Source organism: Rhipicephalus microplus, chromosome 1 (genome assembly GCF_043290135.1).
Source record: "Rhipicephalus microplus isolate Deutch F79 chromosome 1, USDA_Rmic, whole genome shotgun sequence".
Classification (NCBI taxonomy): Eukaryota; Metazoa; Arthropoda; class Arachnida; order Ixodida; family Ixodidae; genus Rhipicephalus; species Rhipicephalus microplus.
Window position 1 is genome coordinate 67,887,712 of NC_134700.1, and position 24,345 is coordinate 67,912,056.

General features: G+C 44.0%; 1 protein-coding gene, 1 long non-coding RNA gene and 1 other non-coding gene across 3 annotated transcripts; all 3 read right to left on the reverse strand.

Annotated features, from left to right (window-relative positions):
- Positions 1-7,992: 7,992 nt before the first annotated feature.
- Positions 7,993-8,642, reverse strand: LOC119178710 (uncharacterized). The gene has a single exon (XM_037429942.2). It carries the CDS (start codon positions 8,640-8,642, stop codon positions 8,115-8,117), a length of 528 nt encoding a protein of 175 aa, XP_037285839.1. The 3' UTR covers positions 7,993-8,114.
- A 4,431-nt stretch (positions 8,643-13,073) lies between these two features.
- LOC142774670 (uncharacterized) lies at positions 13,074-16,200 on the reverse strand. The gene is made up of 3 exons (XR_012886490.1): positions 15,979-16,200; positions 15,400-15,505; positions 13,074-15,263 (listed from the first exon to the last, which is right to left on the reverse strand). It is a non-coding gene; the product is annotated as an uncharacterized LOC142774670 (long non-coding RNA).
- A 4,230-nt stretch (positions 16,201-20,430) lies between these two features.
- TRNAG-GCC (transfer RNA glycine (anticodon GCC)) lies at positions 20,431-20,501 on the reverse strand. Its single transcript has one exon. It is a non-coding gene; the product is annotated as a tRNA-Gly (tRNA).
- Between the last annotated feature and the right edge of the window lie 3,844 nt (positions 20,502-24,345).

Genomic DNA, 24,345 nt, shown 5'->3' on the forward strand with positions numbered 1-24,345 from the left:
GACAGAAGACATTATGAATGCCTGTCGAAGCCTTAACATATAAAAGTACTTTTCCAATATATGAGAGCTCGAAATTCTTGCCATCACCAGGTAATGCAGCTTGTAATAATCTGTACGATGCAGTGAACATAGAATGGTACGGTCTCGAATTCGCCTAAACTTGAAGAAGGAACGACAAAAACTGATACGCAAAAAGCCAATGATTGAGCTAGCACTGAGAAGGAAAGTACAGGAACTCATAGTCTCGCTTCAGAACAGGTACTCGGCTCTTAGTGAGAAAACAAACCTTAGCGTAGATACAATGAATGATAATCTGACGAGTATCATTACGGAATGTGCTCATTATGCCTCAAGAATCTCATTAAGAAGCGTCAAATTATGAGTCTCAAGTACAACAGACAAAATAGAAGTGGCAGAGCTTTCAAAGTTGATTAATAGGCGTAAGGTATGTGATGTAAGGAGGTATAACATGGAAAGAATTGAACACGCTCTGAAAAACAGAGGAAGCGTCAAAGCAGTGAAGAGGAAACTTGGGATGGGCAAAAATGGGATGTGTGCACTAAGGGACAAAGAAGGCAAAGTAACTACCAATATGGATAGGATAGTTAAAATAGCGGAGGAGTTTTACAGAGATCTGTACAATAGCCGGGACAACCACGACCTTAATACTATAAGAACTAGCAGTAACCCAGATGAAACCCCACAAGTAATGATAGAAGAAGTCAGAAAAGCTTTGGAGAGCATGCAAAGAGGCAAAGCTGCTGGTGAGGATCAGGTAACATCAGATCTGCTGAAAGATGGAGGAGAGATTGTGTTAGAAAAACTAGCCACCCTACGTATTTACGAGGTGTCTTCTGACGGGAAGAGTACCAGAGTCTTGGAAAAACGCTATCATCATCTTAATACATAAGAAAGAAGATGACAAGGACTTGAAGAATCACGGGCCGATCAGCTTGCTCTCTGTAGTATACAAGCTATTCACAAAGGTAATTGCAAACAGACTAGAGAAAACATTAGAATTCAATCAACCAAAGGAACAAGCAGGATTTCGAACAGGCTACTCAACAATCGACCACATTCATACTATCAATCAGGTAATAGAGAAATGCTCAGAATATAACCAACCACTATACATAGCCTTCATAGATTACGAGAAAGCGTTTCATTCAGTAGAAATATCAGCCGTCATGCAGACACTGCGGAATCAGGGCGTCGATGAAGTATATATAAACATCCTGCAAGAAATCTACAGGGGATCAACTCCTACCATAGTGCTTCATAAAGAAAGCTACAGAATACCAATAAATGAGGGTGTAAGGCAGAGGGACACAATCTCCCCAATGCTATTTACCGCGTGCTTACAGGAGGTTTTCAGAGGCCTAGATTGAGAACAGTTAGGGATAAGAGTTAATAGAGAGTACCTTAGTAACCTGTGCTTCGCCGATTACATTGCATTGCTGAGTAACTCAGGGGACGAAATGCAACTCATGATTTCAGAGTTAGACAAGAAGAGCTGAAAGTTGGGTCTTATAAATAATCCGCAGAAAACGAAAGTAATGAACAACAACCCCGGAAGAGAGCAGTGCTTTGAGATAGGTAATAGTGCACTTTAAGTTGTAGAAGACTATGTCTACTTAGGACAGGTAATAACCGCAGAGCCGAACCACGAGATTGAAGTAACTAGAAGAATAAGAATGGGGTGGAGCACATTCGGCAAGCAATCTCAAATTATGACAGGTAGATTGCCACTATCCCTCAAGAGGAAGGTATATAACAGCTGTATCTTGCTGGTACTTGGCTACGGAGCAGAAACCTGGAGACTTACAAAGATGGTTCAGCTTAAATTGAGGACGACGCAACGAGCAATGGAAAGAAAAATGGTAGGTGTAACCTTAAGCGACAAGAAGAGAGCAGAGTGGATTAGGGGACAAACGGGAGTTAAGGATATCATAGTTGAAATAAAAAAGAGGAAATGGACATGAGCCGGGCATGTAGCGCGTAGACAGCATAACCGCTGGTCACTAAGGGTAACAAATTGGATTCCCAGAGAAGGGAAGCGGGCTAAGAGGAGACAGAAGGTTAGGTGGCCAGATGAGATTAAGAAGTTTGCGGGTATAAAGTGGCAGCAGCAAGCACAGGACCGGGTTAACTGGCGGAACATGGAAGAGGCCTTTGTCCTGCAGTGGACGTAGTCAGGCTGACGATGATGATGATGATGATGGTGATGATGATGATGGTGATGATGATGATGATGATGATGATGATGATGATGATGATGATGATGATGATGATGATGATGATGATGATGATGATGATGATGATGATGATGATGATGATCTAATAATCTGTCGGCTCAAAAAATGACCACTACCTTAGATGCAATCGGTAAAGGTCTGGAAAGCAGATTTACTTCAGTATTGCCAAACAACTGGCACAAGTCTACGACAAAGTCTGAGTTTGACGAAGTGACACAGACTATAGTATCCAACGTGATTAAACATTTACCCTGTGCGTCCCCTGGCCCAGATGGAATCACAGTACCCATCATTAAAATACTGTTCAATTTATCGCCTAGTGACGTCGCCAATGTTATTAACTACTCCTTAAAAACTCATGGGTGCCGCAGGATTGGAGAATAGCAAAGGTCATTCCTATACTAAAAAAACCGGGTGTAGGATTAACAGTCGATATTATCAGTCTAATCTCTCTAACATATAACATGGTTAAACTAGTAGAGAGGGTCATACATAGCCGAGTAAGTATCTGGATGGCAGACAACTTAGTAATAAAACCGAACTAAATCGGCTTTCGTAGTGATTTCTCTATTTGGTGTGCCCATGCTGATTTAGAGAGCCGAACACAGCTTGCGTGAAAAAGAAGGCAATACGCTGCTTTAGTAAAGCTTGACATAGCGAAGGCGTATGACAGTGTGGAGCACTTCATTTTGTTAAATATGCTAAAGAGGTCGAATTTCCCACAATATTTTATTGAGTGGGTGGCAGAATTTTTAAAATCAAGAGAATTCTACTGCGTCAAGGCTGGATGTTCCTCATCTAGATTTAAACAAACGTGCGGAGTTCCCCAAGGAGCCATCTTATCTCCAGCGTTATTTAATGCTTTAACAAGCACAATTTCAACAGATCAAGAAGTTACTGTCTACATTTATGCTGATGACATCGCATTATTTGCTGCTGACTGTGATATTTACTCACGACAACTTAAATTACAAAGATATATTAACATGTTAGAAATTTGGTTGCAGTCGATTTCTTTATCACTAAATGTCAACAAAAGTGCGCTCTTAGTGTTTCCGCTTGCAGACCCATTTTCAGTTCTATATAAACAGGAACCCATCCAGCAAGTAGACTCTATAAAATATTTGGGAATCATTTATAATGAAAAACCTAACTGGGGTCCACACGTAGAGTATACAACTACCAAGGCACAGCGGGCTTCAGGCTTACTGCACAAGCTATGTAACCGGAAATATGGGTTACGGAGGCACACCTTAATAATGTTGTACAAGATGTACATGCACCCCATCATGTAATTCGGATGCATGCTATTCTCGGGTGGCTCTGCTTATAAAACAAACCTTCTAGTTGTGTTGGAGCGAGAAGCACTGCGAATGTTTCTGGGACTCCTTAGGTTTGTGGCTATCAACGTACTGAACCAGGAAGCGCGCCTGCCTACACTACTTTGTCGATTTCGCATTTTGACCGTACGAGCATTTTTAAAATTTTATAGCTTACCGGCAAGAAGATCTCAATATGCTTTTACCGCAAACCCAGACGCCTTCTTTCTTGCTCATTGGCCACGGTTTCACAAACCTCAGATAATGTTTGTACAAAAGAATCTACAATGTATAAATGTGAACATTAGAAATGTAATTGAGGCTAATGACTCGAATTGTCATGTTATAATTGAGTATGATGATATATTCCCCCAAAACACCAAGTTACAATCTCTCAAAATTTTAAATAACATATTATTAGATTACTTGGAGCACACAGAAACTAAAATTATAATAGCCACAGATGCTTCAGTAAATAATCAAAAGGCAGGTGTAGGCATTGCCTCTGATTCGCTTGACTGGTCCTTTTCAGTGAGACTGCCTGATTTTACTCCAGTTTTTGAAGTGGAGCTCGTGGCGATTATTTTAGCTCTTCAAAAACTTCCGTCAAATCAGAAGAACGCAGTCATAATGACGGATTCTCTTTCAGTTTGTGCAGCTCTGACAGCTTCAGAGATCTCTCGAATTCTAAAGACATTCAAAACATTAGTACCCCCGCAGTTGAGACTTCTGAGGTTACTATGAGTTCCAGGACACTGTGGATTAAGATTAAATTAATTGGCTGATTCCTTAGCACGAGCCGCACTTGATGGCCCAGTTTTATTCATACTGCCAGATGTTGAAAATATTACAGCAATAAGATATCGAAAATCGGCACTCTCCACTGATACGATAGCAAAAGTAACACATGGACAGAATATAACTACCTCAAGTTTCCTGGCTACCCCACTAGAGCCAGTCCAGAATGCTCAAAATTTTAATTACAAATTTCAATGTCGTGCCCCCCCCCCCCCCCCACCTAAACCTCTATCTACACAGAGTTAGTCAGACGTCACCCCTCTGCGCATTCTGCGGAGAAATGTAATCACTAGAACATTATTTTTTTGTATTGTCGCCGATATGCTATACTTCGAAAAAGGTTACTAGTTATTCCATTTCTGAAAATAGGCGTTAGAGTGACGGTGGAAACTTCACTAAGCTATGATGCCTCAGTTTTGGGACATTGCCACAGGGATGCTTTCAATGCCGTTTGCGATTATATCCAGGCCACAAAGCGTATACGTTTGTGATCTTCAATCAAATAATTATTATTTATTACTCCCCCCCCAAAAAAATTTCTAAATGGCAAAGTGAAGCAAACGCAGCTGAGTGGTAATCACAACACCTGAAATCTCAAAAATTCTCGACTTGACTTCTCTATTTTTTTTTCTCGTTTGCTCTCTTTTTATGTGGTTTTCCTTACATTAGTCATATTATATTACAAATTCATTACACATAGTTAAAATGATCACAGAAAAACTGCGCTACGCTTTCTTGGTCAGTCCCCCTGAGTGGGTATGAGCCATCAGTCCAGGGAAACAAACAAACAAACAAAGCGGAGCTAGTGTCCGAATCGCAGCTCTCCTATTCGTATTCTGACAGTTCCGGGAAGGTAATTCACACGGCCCCACAGCACAGTCAGTCACTCTGCTATTCGCCGCTGAGAACGGGACCTTTTGTTTCGGGTGAACGGTCCTACCAGGTTGTCGCATTCACTCGGCGCGGAGCGCGGAACAGACGCGACAACACTCGCCGCCCCACGCCAACGAGAGCAACGGTACCTTACCCCTGCAAGGGGGTCACTGTTTTAGCGCAGCTGACGAGGTCAGCGCGCATGGAGATGTGACCGTTCTATACACCGGCGGGCGGTTGGAAACCTCCGCTGTCCCTGCTCAAAGCGAGCGGTTGCGGCGGCAGTGAAGTGCAGCTTCGGTAGAGGCACGCTCACAGCGTTTCTCGGCACACTTGAAGTTTCCACGCGTCCCTCCGAATGTTCGGAAGGCGTTTTTCTCGATCAAGATCATCTCAGCAAAAACAGCGCGTGCGAGGTCTTGCCTGGCACATGCCTGCGGCATCGTCATGGGCGCAGCCATGTTTGCTGACGACATCACGCACGAACCAATGAGCACGCAGCTTCCTGGAGCCTTGTAAGAGCCCCTGGCGCAGTGCATTATGGGTGGGTCTATCCGCTCGCCTTTGTAAACTCGCAGCCCGGCGCAGTGCCTGAGCCGTGACCTTCTGTACTCCTGATCTGCCCAGCGAGCGAAGCGCCAGCACGCCCTTTCTGGTATTGGCGCCTGCTGCTATGCGTTTTGTGGCGCTGCAACTTACCCCATCCGCACCGGTTGCTGACGGCCAAAACATAGGCCGCCGCGCTTTTTTTTTTTTTCGTCTGCTCGCGCGACACTGGGAGAAAAGCAGCAATGTTTACGCGTGCATACACTCTGGACGATTGGAAAAAATGAATAAAAGCCTTTTTTTGAATAAACTTAAAAGTATAATGACGATCTTTTGCTACCGTCTCCTCGTGCCGAGCTGCGATAGAAGCGTGCAGGTAGTGCAGTTTGTACACCAGCGAAGCGAGGTTTCTTGGTGCAAATGAACCATCACGATGGTGTATGCTGCGTGCCTTTCTGCGAATCAAGGAAAGAGAAGACTTCTGATGTGACTTTTCATGAGTTTCCAGTGATCAAGGTTGGTGAAAAATGGATCAAGGTGATTTCTAGAAAGGGTAATTGGCTGTTGTCTGGCATGCTATATGGGTTGGGTAATATGGGTAATATATATATATGGATAATATATATATAATAATAATACATGGGTAATATGGGTTGCAAATGACTACGTGTCATTAAAAGAGTGAGTTGCTGGGCTGGTTGGTGGTGCATGACAGACTGAAACGCATATTAGCGCAAAAAAATAAATCAATAACCTCAAGAAAGTAAATGACGACGTGCTATACTCACAACTTTTTATTGGCAAAAAAAGAAAAGATGACAAGAGTGCACATATGGGAGCCATGTCACTACATGTGGTTATACAACTAGGTTTTCAAACACATCCATTGTGGGAAGAAGCAGCTTCTTCGAGATTGCTTTGGTAGTTTAATTACATTACCAAAAAGAGCAGAGATCGTTGCATAAGTGAATATTAATCCTCTGTCGCTTAATTAGTTCGACCTCGAACTTGAATTTATGTGCTACCGCGTGTGATAAAAACGTGTTAGTTTACCCGTCTATGCACATGCATGACCAAAGGACGTATACGTGGAAACTTTTCTCCTAATGAAAAGTTGTGAGTAGCGTGTGTCCTTGTCTTCTTTCTTGTGGTCATCCGTTTTATTTAGTGCTAATGTATCTCAGCCAGTTACGTGTGTCACATGGTTAACGAGGTGAAGTCATACGCCCACTTCATAACTGTGTTTTATTCACTTCGCCACCATGGTATAAACTTCTAATTGCATGATATACTCCTTAGAAAATAACAAGAAATTTGGTATTTTATTCACAATATTTCACTGAATGTTCATCTTCTTCCTTTCAAAGTGCTGGCAATGAAGTTTGGCTCCTAAATGACAGGTCGAAGGTGTGCAGTGTGCGCTTTGCTCCAACCGACTATAAGCCGGGACTAAAGATACAAAGACTGAAAGTGAATGCTGTGCCGTCAGTGTTTCCACACTATCCAAAGTACATGGTGCCGCCCGTGGCAAAAGTCCGCCGCACCTTGAAACGCTCAAATGTTCAGGAACATAGACCCTACCCAAAGAAAAAAAGTTACTAACAATGTTTAATGCTTGACGTCTCCCCATGGCTCTTGCATACGAATTGTACCAATGAAAACTAATTTCAAGGAAAGGCGTATAACAGAACACAATTTTTCAATGAAGGAAGAAAACAGGTTCAGCCCCGGCGCGCAGCAGATCTTGACATCGAGCGACATATGTCATCAGTACCATCTGCAAACACAACTTCGGGACCATCCTCAGACTTTATGCACCCTCTCACCGAATTTGAACGCACAGAACCAAAGCCACCTAGAACAGGTTAAGGCCTGCGCACTCCCTCCGTGACGTCACGCGCCTTGCCCGAGTGGGCCACACTTCGTGAAAAAGTTTGTCTGCTAGCCGTTCAGGCTCTACTAACTTCCATGCACTGGATGTCTGTGGGGTGGCCTTCCACAAGTCGCAGAGCGATAATCGCATATATGTACTTTTCTGCCAAGCGTGCAGATATAAATTTGAGGGCAAGTTATGTCAAACTAAGACATGCTAAAAGAAGCTTTGATTATTGTGCCCGAAGGCCGTAGCGTGAGAAGTGTGCCAGAATATGGTATGGTGCATTTCGATTTCCTTGAATAAAAAGAAATAAACTACGATCCAATATATTTCATGGAGACTACATCATTTATTTATTCTAACGTGAATCTTCAAGACGTTGGAGGTAGATTAATTGAGCATTTTCAGTTTCCTCTTCAGTGTTGCACCCTTCTTTGCCGCCGTTAACTAGTCGGTTTTCATTTGGACGTAGTTTTTCAGTAAGGTGTTGGTGGCTGCCCACAAGATGTTGTGAAGCACTGTTTCTGGATGGTGTCCTTTGCAACAAATGTCCAAATCTTCATTGTCAATTAAAAGGTGCTTCACCACACTGAGAAGAAGCTGCCTTTGGTGCCGTGCTGCATGAAACCGGGCGGTGTTCTCTTTCGAGGTCAGCTTTGTAAGCACGACTTGTGTGTGCAGAACAGCACTTATTACTACTGGTTGGAGAAATTTCAGGGCCCCTCTTGTGAGGCCTTCGATTAGCATATCATCAACCATTGGTATATACCTATCTTGTCTCGTGATGTTGGCCGCACAATCTTCACAGAGAATTTTCCTGAGAGCGGCGTGGGCGCAGTAACCTGCAATATACACTATTGCAGGCAAGCTTTCCTTTTTTGATTTCACGTCCTCTTCAGTCAACTTGACGCCATATTCTTCTATCACCTTGGCTGCATCAAACACAATACTGCTAGGTTGGGACAGTTCTTTCATATCTTGAATAACCAGCGAGTTCTGAAGCCTCAGTTTTGCTTCTTATTCAAATATTTGTTGGACGGAAATGTGGTAGTTGGATTCACATAGCCGACGGTAACGACCAAACCTTTCCTCGAGGCTGTCTGTCTGAAACTTTGCAAGCGAGACATATTCAAAACCTACCTCCTCCAGGCAATACCGACTGACTTCAATCAAGGAGTACCAGGTCAGACGTAGCGCGGAGTGCGTCTCCGTGGTTAACAGTCCTGCACGGCCAGGGCCAATCTTCAAGTTTTCCCAAGTGTCAAGCCAGTCTACAAATGCAATAAAAAACTGCAGCTGCATGTCCTCCATACTTCCTACGGGTGCTTGAAGAGGATTTCTTAGGTGCTTGCCTTTTGATGGTGTTTTAGTGTTCACAACGCACCACCACTTGTGTATTAATTCAATAAATTCAGCAGTTTTTCGGGCACAACTTAAACCAAGCTTTGCACCATAAGTTTTAGTGCTTCTGCAATAAATGGACTGATCACTTTCAGTGCTAGCTTCACGTTTTGTCTTTCGATGTTAGAGGGGTTCAAAGCCTTATAAGTAAGTCCGTATCCAAGCTTCGAGAGATTGTGTTGCTCGAAAACGTACAGTTCACGAAGTGTCTCAAATGTTGCTTTCTTCACTTGCACCTGTGATGTACTTGAAAATTTGGGATAAAAATGGAAGAGCCTTCATTTTTCTGGTTCAACCAGTTGTTACGGATGCACTTTAATAAATGCACGGTACCGACAACCAAAAATAGCAGCCTTGAATTGTCTGCTGGATGTGGGTACACAATGTCTATTGTGTTGTTTTTTGAAAAAAAATGACATTACTTTTCGGTTCACAGCGTTGTTATCAGTGATAACGGCAATTACTGTAAGTCCCGCTTTTTCAAGACCCAAAATTACTTTTTCAGGATGTCGTGCAAATGGGCTGGCTTCAATGCTGAAAACAGGAAGGATGTGTGCCACATCTTTGTGCACAGAAAGCAATAAATTTGTCATGAACACGTGTGCTGTTTTTGCCTCTTCAGAGGAATTCGATGCCGTCCCTGTTAATGAGCCACCCTTATACTCAAAATATTGCTGGATGTAAATTTCATCTATCATGAGCGTTACGACTCTTTCGTGCGGCTTTAGAAGACTCACTTTTTTTGTAATGTACTGCAAAAAGCCTTCATCGCTTTGTTTGTTTGCAGGACTTGCATTGTACTTGCTGCACAGCCTTAATATTGTGGAAGGATGAGGTAACATTAATTTCCCAGTGTTGCGAACGAATTTGTATGCGTGAGGAGAGATCGTATGAAAAATGCTAGCTAATATAAGAAGATCTGAAGACTATCTCATAGCTCCTCGCTCTTTAAGTAGAAGGCGCAACTGTTCCTTCAGAAACTCGAACGCTTCTACTTTTTCTTCTGGTAGGAGGTCACCATCAGGCAGGTCATCAAGAATAGAAAAAATAATGTGGAAGCAGGCTTTCAATTTTTCTTCTTTTTCGCAGACGTCCGGAGCATTGAAATGCTCCACACTTTCAAGAATAGTGTGCAAGCTCCGAATGTCTTCTAGTTTTTCAGGAATGGGAACATCAGCAATGTGCAGCTTCATCTTTTTTCAGTGGGCAGAAATGTGCAATTCATCGGAAACAACCACAGAACGTTCCACCTCTGGAGGTAGTGTGTTACTCTGAATATGCAGAAACATAACTGCAGCTTCCGTGCTGCTCACTATCCAATAGTCGGACAACTTAAGTTGTGAGAGTTGTGACATGAGCTGCTCAAAAGATGCCACTCTATTCTTGCGTTCCTCCTCTTCGTGCGAAACAAGCGACATCTGAATGCCCTTTCGTAGCTGGTCTGCCTAATGGTGCTTCCGTTTTGCGTCAGGCTCCTTGCGAACGGGAACAGTAGGATAGGTAAGCAGGGCTGTTCGGAAACATCGTCGGCACTGCATCTTCAGTTATAGTCGAGTAAGGCTCATTGGAACTTCTATTGTTTTTCCGTTGCTATTCGTGTAAGTGGTGGTAGTCCTCAAATATTTTGCTTTGAAATGAAGTTCGCAGACCTGTGGTATGCACAAGCAAAAAGAATGTTTTAAAATATTTTAACAACATTTTATATATGTTTTTCTGCCTGATTATGTTCTAGAACGTTATAATTAGCAAGTATTGAGATCTAGAGTAACGCTGCTCAGTAATGCACTGCACTAGCACATATCTGCGACACAGAATTCGCTTTATGTGAAGGTTTATCGGTAAAAATTTTAAATTCTTACCTTCGGATCACGCAGAGTGTCGATGTCGACATCCTTGCGACGAATAGCGCGTTTCCATTTTATCCTGCGGTCGTCTTTAGGGAAGGAGAACAAGCGGACCTTCGGTCCACCATCATAATTTCCGCGACAGTTCGGCACGCAGCAGGGGCCCATCCTGTGAACTTCCTGGAAATTTCACGCGAACAAACTTCACTGCTTGGACTCCAAATAACACAGCCAGGGCCACAACTTGCACATATCTCCGAAGAACGTCCACCAGCACTATTTCAAAATTCTTGTGCAGCGTAGCACCTCGCTTTGCCAGGGTCAAACAAGTTCTAACAGGCTCGCCCTAACGAAGGGAGTCACTGAGCCTGCATCCCCCAACCGGTTCTCACGATGCCCACCAGTTCATCGGGCTAGGTGTGCTGACGTCAGACAAGGAAACGAAGTGAGTGAATGGGCCTTGATAATTCTAGGAGGCGCTGACAGAACCACCTGAAACTGCACCTGGTGACAAAGTAAAAAAAAAAGAAGATCGACCGACGCTCATTGACCACGCAAACAACTATAACCAGCCGGAAGATGCGCCGTGTGATGACTTCCGCAAAATCATCGCACCGGGTATGCCAAACCATGGCAAGGAATAATGCTGAATTAAAAGCGCAAATAGCCAAGCTGAACCGTGAAGTTGCAGAGGCTAATCTTCTCTCCAAAAGAGCAAACGCTGCAGTCTTGCAGGTAAAGTTGTTTGCTGTTGTTGTTTGCTGTTTCGTTTCAAAACAGTTGCAGAGTGTTTTTTATTGATTATTCATGTACCTGCGATCTATATTTGCCATTTGAGACGAAGGTATTTATGCGCAAAATTGTCTGTATTGGGTTGTTTTTTATGCGCGCTGGATGCCGCGGCCAATGTCAAATGTCATAGTCCTTGCACTTTCTCGTCCAGATAGTAAATTCAATCCAGCTGAGTGTGCGGCAACAAGTCTACCATCGTATACCCGTACAGACGGTATTATTAGTTAAATAAACATTTAGAGGGCCAGCACTTTTTACAACCTGTCTCTGCCATCGTTCTTTCTTGTTTTGCACGATGATCCATGTTTTTGTATCTTATTTGTGGTTCCAATTGAAAAATAATGCTCCGAAATGTCATGTAAAATGCAAAATAAGATTCTCAAAGTCACATAAAATAAAATGATTCAAGATTCCCGTCACATTTACTCAAACCGTGATGAAACTCTTCTCAAACCGGCGGCAACCCATGCATTTTTATGCATCCACCGGCGCTAAGCTGGGGTAACTCGAGCCCCCCTATGCGGCGAAGTTCGGCATCCGAGCCGGCGCAGGCAGCTCCGTAGACCTCCGCCGGCTGGGCAGGTTAGGAGTACAGAAGGTCGTGGCCTGAGCTTGGCGGAGGAGAAAGATTGCATGCGTGCCCTCGCAGGAGAGAGACAGAACGAGGGCATGGCGCCGACAATGCGCGGGCCACAGACAAAAATGTGACTACTACTACACATGTAGTGTTACCACAGAACACCTACCAGTTTAGAGAACGGAAACTGTACCTTTGGGCTTTTGTATGCAAAAACGTAGCGGCGGCGCACTGAACTGCAATACCGCGAGGCGAGATGGCGCTAGTAGTACTATCATCATCAATAAGCAGACGCATTTTTTTTGTTGCAGGTGGGGGAGGGGGGAGCCTGCGGCTGGTTCGCGCTGCTCATTTCCTCTGTTTTTTTTTTTCGTTGCTCGATCGCGTTTCGCATCTGTAGTTATAGCCAGGGGACCTAGCTGGCCTCGATTGCAAAAACAACGTCAATCAAGTAAGGTTTGCATCGTTTATTGCGAGTGTCCAAGCCGGTACAATCAATGTATACGGTCGGGTCCGAACAAAACAAGTCACTCATACATATCGAAAGCTTTCAACCCATGTGTAAAGACTCTTGAAAGCTAACAAGCATATGCATATAACTGAAGATCGAAATTCTAAATCACTGAATGAACGTCGCTCTCATTGTGTTGCGGCGCTCGAGTTTAATAGCGTGGCTTCAGGACAAGGGTCCGATTCTGCCGTCAGATGCGGCGCTTGCCCCGTAGGGTTGATCTTGAAGCGAATGCGTGATGTAGAATCGAGAAGAAAACCTGCACATTGCGGATAGATAGCTCGCGCAGTTAGAGAAATGTAGTTTTGCTAAATTTGTTAAATAAGCAATTGTGGATGCGTGCATTTCTGAATCATTCTCGCTCTGCAATGCTACATTGAGTACTTCACAATGCTGCAATGTCCCGTCGTGTCGAGAGGGTAGGCACTAGTTTTAATACTCAGCCGTGAGCCCATATTACAGATATTATGTATTTAGGGGGCCTGAAAATATTTCAGGCTATCTACATTTATTGTTAGAGTTAAGTTACACAGTTACCACAGCTAGAATTTCTCGTCGCAGGTAATGACCAGTCTGCTGAGTATGCAGCGAACATGTATGCTAAAGGGACACTTATGAGGTGTGTGCTTAACGATCGAAAAGGCCCAATTCTATGAAAACAAGCTTCAGGTATGCATTGTACAATTTTGTTGTCTGTACATCTTCTTTGGTACTCTTACATCACACTATGTGCTCAGCCCTGAGCACAATCTCTCTTTTTTTGCATAGACGTATCCATAGAACTTGAGTACTCTCTTGCAAGCAAGCACTCCTGAAATCAATTGGTGGTACATGATGTGAATCTGTCAGAATACTGGATCAATAAAGGTCACATTTATTACACACTTGTTATTATGTTTACTTTTTCAGTATACTTGTGCTTGAAAATGAAGTTGTTTTCTCCTTGCTACTTTTAGAGGTTAGGACTTGAAATACGTACTATATATCTTGCAGTGTGGCTATAGATAAGTGAAGAACATGTATGTTTCAACTACCTGTGCGATTTCCTAGATTTTTTTCATGACCGTAATGCACAAAATTTCACTTCGTAGTGGTAGACACTATAGTTACGACAACTTAATTTAAACAGAAGCAGATGTCCACAAAGAAATGTGGAACGTTTTTCTGCCAAAAAAAAACTACCTCATGCAGTGAACACAATCTTGCTCTTCATGACAGCATTCACGTCTTTGAGGAAGCTGTGCAGCAACTGCTCATCACCTTTATGATTTATTATTTTATGAGCCCATTGAACATGTCTGCAAAGCTAAAGCAATTGAGTGCAGTCTTATGAGCTTTGGTGCATCTTTTTGTAAACTTGTGTGAGCTAAACACAGTTACTTAAAACAAAACAGTTCTGGGTGTTGTTGGTAAACTGTCACAAGGCACAACTAAATGTCCGAAAGCCTGTTAACGCCCATCACTGTGAGTGTGTTCATTATGTAGTGCAAATAATAATTTCCGACGACTCACATGCCAACTATGAAGCGATCGTGAGTCGTACAGTATTGGGCAAATTTAGATTGGTTCTGGCTTCCATGGGTTCAAACAAATGACACTGTAGCTTCACAGAAGGCAAGACTGCCTGTCGAAACATTTGCTTTGACTCCTTATGTTAACATATTTTTCATATTTTCAAGCTTCCATCTTTTAAGGGTCAGTTTAGTTCACCTGCACCGATCCGAACTGGTTCACAGCTGTGCATGAGAAGTTCAGAACTTGTGCGGCAGGAGTTCAGCGGTGCGGCATCACAAGTGAATGACAAGGTGCCGACAAGGTGGAATCCTTATTTTTTTCGCTTAATTTAATGAGGTGCAAACATCTTGGCAAAACACGCCGCATTTGCAGAGGTGTGTACAGTACCTACGTCGAATGGTATGTTGTTTGTTAAGCTGTGCGTGCGCCTGCACCAAACCAGCGCCGTCAGGGCAGAATGTACGGGAAAGTCATGAACTAGTTGTGGTGCTGTACCTGTCCTGCGCTTTTTGAAATGAGTGGCACGATTTAGAAGATGCCATTGCTGCGCCACTGAAATGAATGGCGAGGTGCAGCACTTTGTAAAATCGATCGTGTGGAGCAGGCGAATCAAATAAACCCTTAAGGACACAAGCGTCTTAGCGTTTCACCCCCATCGAAATATGGCTACAGTGGCTGGGATCAAACAGTGTGTTGTTGAGCTCAGCAGTACCACACAATCTAACTAATAGTGTTACAGTTTCAACATTATTGAAGTGTAGATTCCATGCCACGGTAGGTAGACAATGCTTGTAGCCAATCTAAAGCACCTCTCCACGATATGCGCGGTAAAACCTTCACAAATACAGCATTGCATGTGTGAGGTTAGAGATGACCTGTTGTAGTGGACATCAGATGTTTCAACGTGCTTGCAGAGTGGACATTCGGGAGTAGTCATCCTGTCATTGCATGGCAGTCTGGAAAAACAAGTAACATCACCAGATATTAATGCATGAAATCAATGCATAATCAATGCATGAAATTTTCCAAAGTAAACAAATAAACTCAGTTAATTAGTAAACAGCGGTATTTTATACATATATGTAGTGGTACCTCATAACACGTATATCACTCAGGGCTGCTTCTTCACAAGGCATGTCATGTAGCAGGTTCCTTGCCCATTGTACACATTCGCTTCCATGTCAGGTGGGCCAGGAGGCTGTGGCAGAAAAAGAAGTATTTCTCACTTATATGACGCTTCCTTTATCACACTATAGCATAACCAGACCCATAATTATGTGATGTTTCTCAAACGCGACTGCAGTAAACTATTAACTAGTAGGTTTTTTGCACTAATATATGGGCTAGCTAAGAAGACACATGCGAGGCGATAGTGATTTATTTGCCTTCTTTTATCGCAACGGCCTGGTTGGTGTTACCTGATGATAGAATTTCAGAATTAACTATTGAGTCAGCGACTCGTTCCCACGTGAAGCCATGCACGCCGCAAGTAACGCACGTTTTTCCGTTTACAGATTGAGACGTTCAACAATTTTAAAATTTAATACTGCAATGCGCTGCCACCGTGTGACGCCTACGCAGTCATTGGCAAAAAAAAACTACATATGTTGAAATGAACCAACTAGCCCCGCAAGCAACCATCCTTAAAAAACTGAAGTGGTTTCTACTCACCGCCCCGGGCTTGCAACTGATGTTCATCCGATGAAAGCTTCAACGGTCGCTTCGTTCCCCGAAAGTCACTCGAATTGCCTTCGCGAAAACATTTGAACGAGTCAAAATAAACAGAATGAGAAAGAATGTGTCGGTCGGCAGAGGCTCGAAATATTTACAGCGAAACGAAACAGTCTGAGACACCTCCGAACGTACCGCGAGCCGTTACCTGCTGTCGCAACCGTTGGCCGCCAAAAGCTTTGAAATGAGGATAGTGATGTCGATAGGCTGCTACTAACATCAAGTCAGCTGCAGTAAAAACTATTACAAAAAGTTGATGACGCAGAACATGTTTAAAAAAAATATTTGTTAGAAGAACAAAATGTTTTTTATGGGTAGCGGTACGCAAATATGTAGTATTTGATTATTTTAAAATAAAACTTGGCCCCGATGAAGGCGCCTCTACAAAAAAGTGCAATAGCGCGAGTGGCGAGAGAGGTTTGTAGGTGCACTGGGTGTTTGAAGCAGAAACGCGCCGTGGTTGATTTTTTCGCCCCCTACAGGTGAGCACACAAAACACCTACCAGTTGTGAGCACTTGAACTTGAGAGTTTCCGGGCCCTGGTGTTACTTTTTAATGTATGTCTATTCTTAGATTTGAGATCAGGGGGATAGCACGAACGCAGTCCCCCCCAACGTTTCTAGACTAGGTAAGTTGCAAAACTGAGCGATGTTGCGCGGCGCCGCCGCTGCCAGCGACAAATGTGGCGCTGCTGTCGCATCCATATTTACTCACTGCAGGCTCACTCACAGAACACCTAGCTCGCTCGTGTCTCTCCCGTAACCTCCATCGCTGTGCATGTTGCAGTGCGTTGATATCTGTGGAGGCTTCTTTCTGCGTTAAAATTTTTGTGCTTCAGAGCACCCTGTTCTGCTTTGTATGTGTTGCGTGTTTTCATCATGCCCGGATGTTGCGTTCTCGGCTGCAGAGTAGCTACAGGAAATAAGACACCACGACATTTCTTTTGGGCCCACGTGTACCTGAGCAGCGAGAGGTATGGGACCACGCTATTCCTCGTGCAGATAAGAAACTGCCTCAGCACCTCACGTGTGTGTGATATGCACTTTCATGAGAAGGACATCCTGAAGACTTTCACTCACGTCATATGGTAAAACGGTACAAATCGCAAGAGAAAAGTGAGACCTCGTCGAAGGATGCGTTCCACGAATATTCCCGAATTCGCCCGCTTACCTTTGTCGCGGGGCCCGCGACAAAGAAGCGAAAGCTGCCCGATAGGAGTGGGGTATTTTCCGGAATATCATCGGCGAAAAAGAATAGACTATCTCCGAGCACTGAGCTCGAATACAGTGAAATAAGTCTCGACATGCCGTCAACTAGTGGCGTCATTTCGCTTCAAGAAATAGAAAACGTTATTTTGCATGCTGGCGGAAAGTTGTTGAGAATGGCGAGACAAGACGTCTTGTGGTGTTTCCAGGGCTCAAAGAAACAAAAAGAGCGCTATTTGTGGATAAATGCGTTGTCGTCGCAGAAGACATGACAGTCACCATTAGCAGCCGTCACCATCACTTAGCCAAGTCGCCTGGTAATGCAGATACCATCACCCAATGGGCCGAACTTCTGGAGAACATAGAAAAGCTGCAAGTGTGTTCATGTTGTCCCAATTGATTGATATGTGGGGTTTAACGTCCCAAAACCACCATATGATTATGAGAGACACCGTAGTGGAGAGCTCCGGAAATTTTTACCACCTGGGGTTCTTCAACGTGCACCCAAATCTGAGCACACGGGCCTACAGCATTTCCACCTCCATCGGAAATGCAGCTGCTGCAGACGGGATTCTATCCCGCGACCTGCGGGTCAGCAGCCGAGTACCTTAGCCACTAGACCACCGCGGTGGGGCATGTTGTCCCAATGCGCCAGCAGACAGACTCGTGAGTAATTACTACGAAGTGCTCACCGATACCCCAAAGTGCGGTCTCTGCTCGAAGCTTTGGCTGCAGCTGTGTTAACAGGTTTCATTAGAGGAACTACAGGAGAAGCAGAAGGAAAACATGCTCAAGAAAATGTCCACACGCGAAGCTTTTTGATGGTCTAAGTTGCTAAAGAATGTGACTGACATGAAACAAAAAAGCTGACTACATAACCAGACAAAAGCCACAAGATTGCGCCACATTGTTGTAATTTATTTTCAAGCCCAAAAAACGCAGCCACAAAAGAGAATGCCAGACATTGTAATTGGGTTTTTCGCGTCTAAAAATCTATTGCGAACGTACACCAACTAGCAACTAACCGACAGACTCGTATGTTATGCTATATATATCAAGCATTGTTTATTGTGGGCAGTTCAGAAAACCATAATTATACTGTATTTGTCTTACACCACTAAATATTACGCAGTATTAGGTTTCTGCGGCAGCACAGCAAATCTCGATAATATGCTGTTGGTAAGCTCTTTCAGAACGGCCGCCACGGCGTCTTGCCGTGACGACTACGCGTTTTCGTCTGCTAGCAGAAGCTTGTTGCGCCGCCAGCGCCACCAAACCGGAAGCTGTCCCGGCGCCGTGTGCCGAGTAGGCTGACACGGGGAGTTTTGCAGCTTACCTAGTCTAGAAACATTGGTCTCCCACTACCAAAAATTGCATGCCCCATCTGCCCCAGTTTGGGGTAGTGGCAGGGGTCAGCACGGGCGCAGTGCAATTAAGGTCCCTAGATAAAAAAGTTTTGAAAACTTTTTTTATCTAGGGACCTTAAGTGCAATGCCCGCGCCTCGCCCTGGAAGCACCGCCTATCTAAGAGAATTTTATTCCGGATATATCTTACACAGCTTATGTGCACACATGAAAATGGACAATGGTGAACAATGCGTATGTACAATGCAAGCTGCTATATACAGCGAAATAACTTATAGCGTATGCAGTGACGTACAATGCAAAAATTGTACAACAAAGACAGGGCATTCATGACATCGAGATGATTAAACTTAAATAAACAGTAAGGCTATACGAACAAACAAGGGGAGGTCATTCACAGTGTAGCGTGATATTTGCCTTCACCTGTGAGGACAATTTGCTCTCGCGCTCAAGAACAATATTGCACAAAAGGACATGTTTCTAAAGAAGAAAAAAATACACACTGTAATGTCACAGTGGTACAAGCTCTAGCCCACCTCCTCAATAAGGGAGGAAAGGCATGGACACTCTGTTGTTTTTTACGATAATAATTCGCGTAGACCGCCGTCGGAGGAAAGCCTCCTCTCCCAGCATGACTAGTACTGCGTTAAGATGCATGAGCATTATGTTTCTTAGCCGATGTAGTAGGGGAAACATGGCTCTCTGGGGGCGTCCCCTCAGGCAGGCCAGTCCCCTTCGTTTCCATAAGACGAAGGCTCCGATAGCCATTAAGAGTACGACGAAGTTATTCCTGTGGCTAGACTTCCAGTGCATACTTGTTTGGAACATCCTGGTAACCATGCGCCAAAAGGTGCGCGCTACTATACATTCATGGAAGACATGGTTTAGTGTTTCGACGCGACCGCATTGGGGGCATGTGGCGGAGGGCGCCACGCCGCAAGGCGGTCGGCCGTTGGTAAAGCCCCCCCCCCCCCCCCCCCATTCCCTGAGCCAGTTTAGGTCACTGACCTCGGAAGGGAGGGACGTGGAGAGAGTCCAGCGTCTTTTCGCCCGGCATTTCCGGCGTTGTTCTTCAGATAGGCTTTTAAATGCTATTTTTTCGCTCATGTTGGTGGGGGACATTTCCATAAGTTCTTCAACTGGGAAATCGTTTCGCCATTGTTGCAAAGATTTTACAACATGTGTGTAATACGCTGGTGGCTCCTCAGCAGCTGGTCTCGTGTTGTTTAAAACGAAAAAGTCTTCTAGAGGTTCCTAGCAGATACACTACAAGTTGCCTGCCTCGATACGAGGAGTTCCCTAAGAGTGCCCAGGTGTGAGAACCAACATGCGGCATAGGTCATCACGGTGGCTCTGGCACCAGGTAAGTATGCCGCTCAAAGGTCTTGCACTCGGTGCAGACAGATAGCGACCTCCTTGGAAGTGCAAGCGAGCTGCGAACAATGGTGAAAGTTTTCTCCTTGTCTCTAACTTGAATACAAAAAACTGTTTCGATGAATACACCCACTGAACACGTTCACACAGTCCTGTTAAATCAAATTGCTCTCCTCTTGCAAAAATAATAATAAAATTCTTGAAATTTGAGCAAATATAGTGTTTGCAAAACCGGCAAAAACGCTTTGTACACCGCCAGAGGCGCCACAGCAGTCTACATTTGCATCTAATGACCATTAACAGGACATACAATTCATCTGACTAGCTCTGCTTAAAAACTAAAGATCCAATAGGGATCGTTGAAAAGAGAAAAATGTTACAACGTTACCTTGGCAAACAGAAAAAACCATCTGAACTAAAATAAAAAAGCAAGAAACAAAAACACGTCTGCGTCGGCCGGGAATCGAACCCGGGCCACCCGCGTGGCAGGCGAGTATTCTAACACTGAACCGCCGACGCTTTTTTTTTTTATTACCGGTTTCGCACAAGGTACAGACATCAATATAAGTCACTGTAAACAGTAACATACAAACAGAAGTGATGACAAAACAGCCGCGGAACTATTAGTGATTACAGTGCTAAAATTCCTTCAGGTTCACCAGGGGTTCGACCCTGGAGAGCCATTCCGGAACAAAATCTTGTTGTTTGAGTATATCAATGTACTGAGCAATGCTTTCGCGGAACAGCATACGGGCCGGACGCCTGTCAGGGTCACAGTAGTAACCGGCCATTCTTGCCCGCCATAGACCTTGGAGGCCAAGCAGCATTATAAGATCAAAAGGCAGTCCCTCCTCTTTTTCTACTGTTAAAAACCTGATACCCAGTGAATGTAAGGGAAGTTCCTTTTTTAGAGTTCTCTGTAAAACATCTCAGAAGTAAACCCCTTCCCAACAATGCAGAAAAACGTGATCTATTGTCTCCGGCTTTCGGCAGATCAAGCAGTTCGAACCCCATGGCATATAAACTCCTCTATCTTCTAAAAAAGTCTTAACCGGTAGTGTTCCTGAGTGTCATTTAAAGAAAAAGCTTTTTGCACTAGGCTGAATTTGCATTTTCTTAACACGCTTAAGAACATCATTGCCTTCTCCCCCACTATAATTAACCTATACATAGGAACTGGAAAAATCATGTCGCATATGTCTTTATGCAATTTCTTTCGCCCGACCGAAGAAAGGTATTCATTGGAAAACCAAACTGATAAGAACCGGACACTGTCTGCAACTTCCTTAAAGAAACCTCGCGTAGCTCCCGGCATGCTTGCGGTGCTAACCACAAAGTTAGGCAGAACACAACAAAGGCGTAACTGGCACACTGTTCTTAAGAAGGGGTGTTGAACATCTCGAAAGAAAATAAAACGATTAACTAGTTGTCACACGAACAGATGTGACAGGCTTCGTCCCCCCTGTTTTACTCTTCGGAACAGATTTGTCCTACTACATTTTTCCCAAGTAGACCCCCATATAAACACAGCAAATATCCTATTCAGCTTTGGCACATGAACCCATGAGCAACACAAAACCTGCATCACATACCATAATTTGCTCATTAAAAATATGTTGCCTATAGTGGCTCTGGCAAACATTGTGAGACAATTGCCATTCCACTGCGCTGTCCTTTCGCGCGTTTCTTTTATTTGTTCAGTCCAGTAATCATTGGTGTCTTTGTAGTGCTGGTAAGGCACGCCTATATATATTTTACTGGGGTATTAAACCAGTGAACGTTAGCATAGGTATCTGGGGTTGATGTCCAGTCTCCGTGCCTCAACCCCAGACACTTCCCCCAATTAACCCGACTTCCTGTAAGTTCTCCAAAATTTTTAACAACGGCAACTGTCTCTTGTACACTCTCTTTGGTGCTGCAACACACTGCTACATCATCAACGTATGCCAAAACCTTTACCTCGGCGTCTAGCAGTCTGAAACTACGGATGGTCTCGTTTTCTATTATGGCCAAGCATAAGCTCTCTATGTACAATGCAAACAAGAGTGCACTTGCCGGACATCCCTGGCGTACAGAACGTTCCAGCCTAATGGGAGACCCCGGGATCTTGTTAATAATTAGTCGTGTAGTAGAGTTCTTATACGCCAAAACTATGCCCTCTGTAATCATCGATCCGACATTGACATGTTCAAGTATGGAGAATGACACATCTTGCGGGACGCAGTCAGAAGCCTTTTCTAATAAATCAAGCTGGAAGATCACAACATGAGAATTAAAAGCATCGCAACTCTCAAGGACACATCGCATTGTGTGTGTGTTCATCAATATTGAGCGCCCCTTGATGCCACACGTTTGGTGCTCCCCAACTATTTCGGTGATTACGGACTGCAATCTACCTGCCAATACTTTCATGAGTATTTTGTAGCCAGTGTTGGTTAGCGAAATGGGCCTGTATGAGGAAACTCGTTTTAATTTTGCTTTGTCATCCGTCTTAGGTATTAGAATAGTGTGCGTCTCGGCAAATGAAGGTGGTAACGCTTTGATTGCGTAGGCTTCCTTGAACACAGCTTGTAACACTGGTGAAACTTCTGTTTTAAAAGCTTTATACCACATCGCACCGAGACCGTCAGGCCCCGGCGACTTCCAAGCGGCGAGACTATCTATTGCATATTCAATTTCAGAAACGGTTATAGGCCTCTCTAACGCTTCTTTCGTTTCGAGGGATAATTGCGGCATCTGGCTCAAGAAAGTGTCCTTGAACTTCGTAACATTTACTAATGCGGCTACGAAGAGACCCTTGTAATACCGAAAGAAAGCTTCAGCGATAGTGCTGTTAGTATTTAGCAGAATTCCATTTCCCTCTATTTCGTCGATGTGAGTACGACGCGCTCATGATTTCTCGATTCCAAGTGCGCGCTTGGTAGGAGTCTCCCCCATAGTCCACGCCTCTGCTCTCGCGCGAATAAGGGCACCTCTGTAGCGTTCTTGCTCTACTAGCTCAATTTGTCGTTTCACCGTTCGAATATCTTCTTTATATGCACCGAGCTCCTTGCTTTCTAATGCTATCAATTTCTTAAGCGTTGTTCTGAGTTCATTTTCTTTCATTCTTTCTTGATATTTTAAAGTACTAGATCTCGATATGGCTTTCATTTTAACGCTTTGCTTCAAAAGCTCCCATTCCTCGCCAACATTACAGGCTCCGATCACTTTATGTTCTTAATTCCCTCAATAACAAAATTATTAAAAATGTCATCCCGAAGTGGTTTAGCGTTAAACTGAACCACCGACGCTTTGCGGCGAGAACTAATATACGCACAAGCTCATAAAGTTCCAGTGAGTAAGTGAAAATTTTGGTTTAAAGGTGGCTGAGATTGGACGTGACCGGAGGCCCCGCTAGCTCAGCCAGGTGCCTCTACCCAGGAAAGTGCTGGAAGGTTGAGTCTCTCGTCGATGTTCCGTGCAGCGCGTGGCAGCCTTCCAGGGGGAACGTAGTCATTGGCATCGACATACGCGTACGTAGGCGTAAGGCGCGTAGGCGTACACTTGCGCAGAAAAGGCAATGATGTTCCGTGGTGGGAATGTCCCCTTTTTCAGCGAATTTCCGCCTCTCAATTTGAGCCAAAGAGAAAAAGACAATCTTCGTGATATTGCAGGCAATTTCAGGAATGGTTAAGTTCTCCTATGACGACTGATATTTAGCGGTCACAGTGCGCCTTCATCTGCTGTAATCGGTTCTGGCACATGCCCCACGCTGGCATAGCTCTTGAAATTTGTTTTTGATATTTACGTGGAGCGATTTCTAGTTCACTATTGGTGTTGGACTTGAAGTCCACAATGTGTAGTGTACTAACAGTATATGAATTAATAAAGACATGCTTTTATCGCGCAGCAGTGGAGGGGCCAGTCTTGATTTCAAAAGTCGCCAACACGTCAGACACGTGTAATTATAGTATGTGCGTCCATGGACGGTGGCAGAAATCAGTACTGTTGTGCAGGGGAAAATCTCTGAAATATAAAATTTCCATGTCTCTGAATGGCAATTTTTTGGCGTAGTATGGAACATCACTGACCATGGGGAGTTGAAAAGTTCGCGCACCACTATGTCACGTATTTGGGAACGTTTGACTACAACTGTACGTACCGGTACCCCAATAACAAAGGCATAGATGGATGGATAGATGATATGAGTGCCCCTTTATAACGGGGCGATGACATGTGTGCCACCAGGCTTGCAAGAAAAAGAAATGAAAATAAAACCTTCTTTTCAAGTTGGCCCAATGCCTTATCTACTTCGATTAAATTGATCTTATTATAAGAAATGAAAACATCTATTTATGTTTCATCTCTCTACCTCTTCAGGCAG

Excerpts from the sequence above, each read along its gene's own strand:
- LOC119178710 (XM_037429942.2), bottom strand. The coding sequence starts at position 8,642 with ATGAAAGAACTGTCCCAACCTAGCAGTATTGTGTTTGATGCAGCCAAG.